This window comes from Callorhinus ursinus, unplaced genomic scaffold, assembly GCF_003265705.2.
Source record: "Callorhinus ursinus isolate GAN/ISIS: 27379988/994484 unplaced genomic scaffold, GSC_fseal_2.0 scaffold9, whole genome shotgun sequence".
NCBI classification, from domain to species: domain Eukaryota; kingdom Metazoa; phylum Chordata; class Mammalia; order Carnivora; family Otariidae; genus Callorhinus; species Callorhinus ursinus.
Window position 1 is genome coordinate 17,054,338 of NW_027397071.1, and position 7,495 is coordinate 17,061,832.

Genomic DNA, 7,495 nt, shown 5'->3' on the forward strand with positions numbered 1-7,495 from the left:
TGTATGTATAATTACTGATATTTGTTCAGAATACGAACAGAACTTGCATACCAGGAGTATAAATCTCTCCCAAATGACAGCACTGACAGCTGGTGATTTATACACATGGCTCATAATCCCATACATTACTACTCTAGGATATCCTTTGGCAAGACAGGAGTTGAGAAGTGTGATTTATTCTTAGGTCTATTTCATTAAGAGAAAAAAAGACATGCAAGAGAAAGAATCAGATCTTTTTTTCTTTCAAAATTACTGTCTTTGACTATAAACATATATTAATTATCTAGTATATTTCAGGTAACCGGTTAGTAAAAGATAGAAGGCAGTATTTGCTCTGAAAAAAAATCAAGGGAATGAAAAATAAACCAAAAAACTTTCCTAGTTTTGAAGATGACATACATTACGTCGGCGATGATACAAGAGAATACAGGGTGAGAACAAAGCAACGCAGGAATTCTGTGGAGGCAGAGCTTACGGCTGGGGGGTGTGGGGGCAGTGGTGTGGGCAATGGGCAGGGCTTTAATGAGGAGCTAGAAACTCAGTGAACCTTCTTGGAAGGAAGGATGGGGATTGGGTAAATGATGAGACTCAAGGACACTCCAGGAAGGTCTTTGAATGAACAAGTCTCAGACACAACATGGGGCACATTTGGAAGTCAATGTATGAACCAACTAGGGCTATAGCAAAGGATGCAAGTAGAAGAGAAAGAGATTGGGGAAATTAGGGAATAGTCACACCATGGAGGGAATGCCACACCTGACTAAAAACTTCTGATTTTATCCTGTAGCACAGTGGTGACTTCCCACGCTCTGGAGTCAGACAAAAGGCTTAAACCCCAGTTTTTCTATTTAATGCTACATGACCTTAGGCACATTCGTTACTTTATTTTTTTACTTCCTTCCTTCTTTTCGTCTTTCTTTTTTTCTGAGTTTGGCTTTACTTTTTTCAACTTTCATTGTGAAAATTTGCAAAGATGCACACAAGTCAAGGCAATTGTGTAATCCGCCCCACGTACGCATCCACCCTTCGCACTCCCTCCTCAACATCCCCCTTACCTATTGCATCAGGCCCGACAGGATTCAGTACCTGGGAGCACCTGGTTAAGGAACTCCTGCAGGTGGGAGGAGCTAGGAAAGGCTACCTGAGGAGGAACCTATGTGAAAGCAGTATCCACCTTAGACTTGAGATACATGGGTCCCAACCTGAGTCTCATGCTTTAAAGGGCCTGCTCCCACCCTCCTCTGGCCACTCTCCTTTCCACAGGGGAAGGAGCCCCAAGGAAAGGTCCCCCACCTGGAGCCTGCGCCTCCTCACAAGCCCTGGTATGGTACCTGGAACCCAGGAATTTCCTGCTTAAATGTCTTGAGGCCACCTCTAGGACATGCCCTCCCTAGCTATGTGCACCACGAAATCCTAGAGGTGGGCAGGTGGTTGGTTGAGAGGTGGATGCAGGCAGAGCTTAGACCTGTGGGCTGAGGCTGCTCACATATGTGTGAGGCCCCTAAAAGTACTACAGAAGAGAGTAGAGGGAGAAAGGGTTCCCCTGCCCCTGCCTTGGTCCTACAGACGAAGAACTCCCATCTGGAGCTCCATTCTTGCCCCACAACCCACAAACGTTAAGGGCAGGCTTCCTTCCTTCTGAAAGGAAGTGCCACCTACAATTTTTCTCAATGTTCTTGAATTTAAATGTATGCCACTGATGTATTTTGTCAGTTCAGCTCCTAGGACTGCCAAAGAGCCAGATGAGCATCGTCTGAGTGCCTGGGGGAGTGGAATAAAGTTTACACACGAAACAATGAAGTTGACCAGGATGGTTGTCATCAGAAGAACAGGGATGCATTGAACCCCTAGGCCACAAAGCAGACCAACATTCTCTTGGTGAGCAGATCTTTTCAAGGGCTTTCTCTATCAGAGTTAAAGCCCTGTGGTGTTTAAAACAAAAACCACCTGTGGATGCCTTTGTGTGACAGAAATATCGTTTATGAAGAAAAATACTTCCTTTTGGAAGGAGAGAAGTGCTAGGAGTAAGCCCCATTACATCCTAGAATTTAGTCATTAAAGTGTAAGTGGGGGGTGGTGGGGTGGGGTGGACTGCAGGTGCCATGTGTCTTAACAGGCATACATCTAAAGAAAAAAAAGTAGAAAAAGCAAAGTAGGGCAGCCCACAATAGCAATTAGGATATTTTATTCCTGAGTGGATAATATGTGGTTTCATTTAAATAAGAACACAATCTCCATTAACTTAATTTGTAAAAGCAGTAACTCCAACACTCCAGCTATTGCCCTAGTAAGGCATTTTTAGACACATCATTGCTACTTTGAAATTAAAAGTGAATCAGTCCTGTGGAGTTAATTACCAGTAAATATAACCTAAAGTAGTTCTCTCAAATGGCACTGAGCCAGCATAAGCTGGTTCTGGGTGTTAACCAGAAACACTGGAAGATACCAGGTACTTGAAAAGCTAAGTTTCTGTCTGTGGCAAATGCTTTGGGGATCAGCAGGAGACATCATTTGCAGCATCCCCAGTGAGAAACAAAAATAAAGGCCTGATTAAAAGAAGACCTCTTTGATAGAAATTTAGAAAATTGTCCCCCAACCCCACCCCCCACAGGAAAATCTTCAGTTCTCTGTTGTTGTTGCAACCTATCCCCCAACTCAATTATGTTTACAGAAAGGAAATCACACCTATTTCTTTTTAATGCTGGCATACAACCCTATTTAATTATATAAGGTAGAAATAATTTGAGAAATGAAAAAAAAAAACTAAATAGAGCCAAAACAAATGATTCTCATCACTAGTGCTTTGGAATACAGTGTCCTCTGTTACAGTGTTCTCAAGGAGATATGCAAGAAGACCAGAGACAGAAGGAAAAAACTCAGAGAAATAGTTGTCTGAACTTTAATTAAACATTTGAATCATAATTAAATATTTGAATCAAGGAAAATGGGAATAGATGAAACCTTAGTGAGAGAGAAATGGTACATGCACAAAGGGGAGAGATTAATACAATGACTGCTGACCTATTATTGGTAATGAACATATTTGTTTTGTTTTACTACAAACATGTCTAAGTTTCCTGCAACTCCCATGATTATTCAAATGCACGCAGGTTCCCACTATCCTAACTTACGATGTTCAAGAGTGCAACAAAGCAAGTTCTTTTTGTTCCGAACTACACAGTTAATTGAGGTTGTTCGGCCCCAGATTAGATGTAGTTAGCAGTCATAATGTTAATAGATGGTTATCTTCAATTACTTTTTTCCCATTTTAATTTCACAAAGTGATTTCACATGATTTTGCATTTCAGCTATTTCTAAATAAATTTAGTAAACCAAAGACAAGCCTCAAATCATACATTTTAAAACAGATTCCCATTTGAACTGTTTGCTATTTATAACTGAGTTTATTACACCTCCTTCAACAGACACAATATTAATGTCAAGTGTCATGGTAATATATAGGCAAACTACATAAAAACCGGTGTTGCTTTCTAATATGCGGCTTATCTAAACCCTAAGAGCACAGACTGCTTTGCAGAGCCAAAACCATTATTATTGATCCATCTTGACTGTGGTTCCATTTGCAAGTTAAAGTCCCAACTGGGAATTTCTCATAAATTGGGTCAGGACAAGAACCGTAGGTAGCCAGGGTATCTCCGTGTTTCTTTTTCAAATAATTGAAAGCCACTTCTTCTGGTGTCTGGAAGAAGTAAAATGTCCTTGTCTAATGGGTATTGCCTTAGTATATACCACATGCCCAGTAAGTTCTAGCATCTAGGAGCATGCAATAGCAGCTAAGATTAGCTATGCAGTCATGGTATTACTAGTGTTTAATTATATCATGTGCATTGAGATATTTTAAATGTTAAAGAGAAAACAGAAGAACTTATTCTCCTTAGCAACCATTATAGTACAGAATGTTCAAAGCTGCAGTCACACTCATAAGGCAAGTAAACTGATTACAAAACGAAGGTAGCAACAAGTGTGCATGCTATAGAAAACATGAAACTGGTACCTAAAATGGATAACCCCCTTATTTGTTTTCAAAAATTCCATCGCTGGCTCAGACCATCAATCAGCACAAGGGGAAATTTTCACTTTAACACCTAATGCCAATGTTCAGTCTTAGAAGTGCAAAAACAGGTGTAAAGTAATAAATCTGTTTTCTCTTTTCTCACTGGCTAAGATTCTATCTCATTTGGCAATGATTTGACTTTATAAAAACCCTTTTAAGAATAAAGGGCTTGAGGTCTTAATGGCAACTCATACTGGTGTGCACATCTGTGGCTTCATTCTTCAGGTTCATACAAAGGCTAAATCATAAGAGAAGCATCATCAAAGATAAGTTACTTTCTAAAATACTTCTTAAATCTTATTTCCTTCATCAATATTATTTCCTTTGGCTTATGCGCACTCGAGGCGCTTCATCTCTATTATAAGACGATGAAGGTGGGAACGGTAATACGGTAATACGTTATCAAAGCTCTTTTCAAAAACAGTGCTGAAATAAATTAACCTGTTCTTTTAAAATGTCAGGGTAGCAAGTTCTTGAAGTTTCCGGCGTCTTGACTTTAGGATTGCTCTAAAACACACAAACAAAGGCTAAAAACCAGGTGGCTGTTCAAAATGACTTCGGGGACTCCATTTAGGGAGAGACCTTGGTTCCCAGGTATCCCACTGGTGTCGAAGGCGAAATCTTCGCAGCGATATATTGGGCTCGGCCTGCAGGAGTCTTCGTTCCGACAGCGGGTACTTTACAAGGGCAGGAGGTGATGCTGGCCAAGGACGGTGGAGGCCCGCATCCCCGCTTCCCTCGGGCGGGGGCCGGGTCACCAGTGCTGGCCGGCGGCGCGGGTGCCCAGCTGCGCCTGGGATACCGCGGGCACGGCCGTGGCGGCAGCGGCGGCGGCCGCCGCGTCGCCGACGCCGGGCAGGACGGAGCGCACGGAGCGCCGGAACTCCTCGTTCCTCCACGTGTAGAGCAGCGGGTTGAGCGCGGACAGGGCGCAGCACAGGAGCCAGCTGGCCGCCTGCACGCCCCAGGGCACGGGCAGCGAGAAGCCGCTGGCCAGGCTCACCCACGCGAGCGGCTGCGTGGCCAGCAGGAAGACGCAGCAGAGCAGCAGCACCGACAGGCCGCTGAGACGCCGCTGCGCCCGCCGCGGCTGCAGCGCGGGCGGCAGAGGCTGGGCCTGCGCCGGGTGCGCCGCACCACCCGGGCCCTGCGCGTGCTGGGCGCCCGGGAAGGCGGCGGCGGCGGCGGCGCAGCCGGGCAGCTGGTGCAGCAGGTGGAAGTTGAGGACGCTGACCCGCTTGACGCTGACGCGCACGCGGCGCACGATGCCCAGGTAGCAGTGCAGCAGCAGCGCCGTCTGCGCCAGCAGCGCCGCCGCGGCCAGCAGCGCCGGGTAGTGGACGCGCGGGGGCGCGGCGCCGGGCCGCGGCGCCCAGGGCGGCAGCAGCAGCACGAGGCCCAGGGCGAGCGCCCAGGAGAGCGCCAGCATGCCCGCCGTGTGGCGCCGCTGGTACAGCGCCTGGTAGGTGGCAGGCGCCCGAGTGATGAGCAGGTAGCGGTTCAGGGCCACCAGGCAGTGGGACAAGAGGGACACGGTGAGCCCAAGGCCTAGCAGCCCGCCCCGCAGCAGGCGGTAGCTGCCGCCGGCGCCGTCCCAGTCCGCGGGGGGCTCCGCCGAGCCGGTGGGCAGGAGCCCGAGCACCGCCTCCTGCGGCATCCAGAGGGCGCAGACGCTGAGGTCGGCGGCGCAGCCGTTCACGATGAAGGCGTTGCTGGTGGTCTGCAGCTTTCGGAAGGACGACACGAGATAGATGACCATGCCGTTGGCCAGCGTGCCCCCGATGGCCAGGCCCGAGTACAGAAGGGACACGGGGATGCGCCGGCCCGCCCACGACTCCTCTTCCTCGCAGAACAGCAGCAGCGATCCCCCGGTGGTGGAGGACGTGGACGTGGAGGAGGAGTTGGTCATTCTGGCCAACTCTTCACACCTCGCTTGCTAGCATCAGCTTCTCACAGCGTGGCCCATCCTGACGCCCGCCTGCAGGGAGGGCAGAGACATCCCTTCAGCCGTCTGCCACCGACACGAGAGGCTGAAGCCGAATAATGGGCTGGGGGAGGGGGAGAGAGGGAGCTCGAGGAGGACGGGGGTGGCAGATGACAGGTGCCTGCCTCGGAAATGTCTCCAGTGCCAGGGGAAAGGCCTCTTTGCATTCAGCAGGCACCAGGGAAGCCCAAGCCCTGGGACAGAGCAATACCAAGAGTCTCCTATTCTGCCCCCAAACACGCACGTGCACGCGCGCGCACACACACACACACACACACACACACACACACACTTGGGAATATTGCCAGACAGAGCCCCTAGTTTCCAGGAGAAACCAGAGATATCCCAGCTGGGGAAAATGCCAGGGGAGAGGAGTTGGGGGTTACCTTACTTTTGGGCTGGTCCTTGGCTGGCAGTCGCGGAGGCAGGGATGCCAGGAAATACCTCCTCACAGCAGCATCTGTGGTCCCAAAATCAACAGGAGAAACTCAGCTGGGATCGGTGCCAGGAGCAAGTGCTCGCTTCTCCCAAGCAGCATCCACACACATGGTCCTAGGCAGAAATCGGCAGCTGCAAGGAGACTTCTCAGCTGGCAGCAAGGCTGGGGAAAGTCAAGTGGCAGGCTGCAAGCCCAGAAGGATGGGCAGGCAGGGAGCAGAAGCAGGGATGCTTGGCTGCAAAAGCAGAAGCTGAGCTCAAGAGGAGAGCACCCGGTGCTCAGAAGCAAGAGTGGTGGCTGATGCGGTGAACCCACACGAAGCTCTCTCGTGCTCACTTATACATCACCCAGGGAAAAGGCAGCCTTTCCACGCTTGGCATGAATTATTCAATAGCTTCTATCTTGTGGAAGGAAAAAAATATCTTGTTCAGAAAGTCCTGTAATTAACAAGTTTCTCTGTCTTGTCTTTTCTCTCTTTCTCTCAATCACCTTATTTTTCACCCTGCCTCATTTTTCTTCCCTTCGTTTTTTATTCCTCTCATCCGTGTTTGAATAAAATTTAATATACTCCTAATATATTTCATCCTAGCCCCGTGCATTCTGTGGCAAGATTTTTCCGAGGGATGAATATACTCCCAGTACCCAGGACTGATTTCTTCCATCCCACCCTTGCAGAGAGAATTACTTTATAACCTAAATGAAATTTGTTTTTTCTTTGGTAAGGTGGGACATCGGTAATTATCCACAGAAAATCCCCAAGTCTCCATTTAAATTATCATTTTGATTTTATTCTCATCACCAAACTCCTTTCTGGAGTTTGGCTTGTGTTCAGGAATGAAATGGTTAGAGGGTAAAAATGAAATGGTTAAGTTAAAAGTAGGTGTCGGGGAGAAAGAAAGAAACCTGAATAATCCAGTGTCCATGACAAAGATGGCTCTTGAGAATTTATTTTGTGGTCTGTCTTAGATGGAGATTTGCAGTCAGACATTGGAAACTT

General features: G+C 47.8%; 1 protein-coding gene across 1 annotated transcript; it reads right to left on the reverse strand.

Annotated features, from left to right (window-relative positions):
* Positions 1-4,683: 4,683 nt before the first annotated feature.
* On the reverse strand, positions 4,684-7,151 carry GPR88 (G protein-coupled receptor 88). Its single transcript, XM_073896237.1, has 2 exons — positions 6,451-7,151; positions 4,684-6,053 (listed from the first exon to the last, which is right to left on the reverse strand). Exon 2 carries the CDS (start codon positions 5,982-5,984, stop codon positions 4,830-4,832), a length of 1,155 nt encoding a protein of 384 aa, XP_073752338.1. The 5' UTR covers positions 5,985-6,053; positions 6,451-7,151; the 3' UTR covers positions 4,684-4,829.
* Positions 7,152-7,495: the final 344 nt, after the last annotated feature.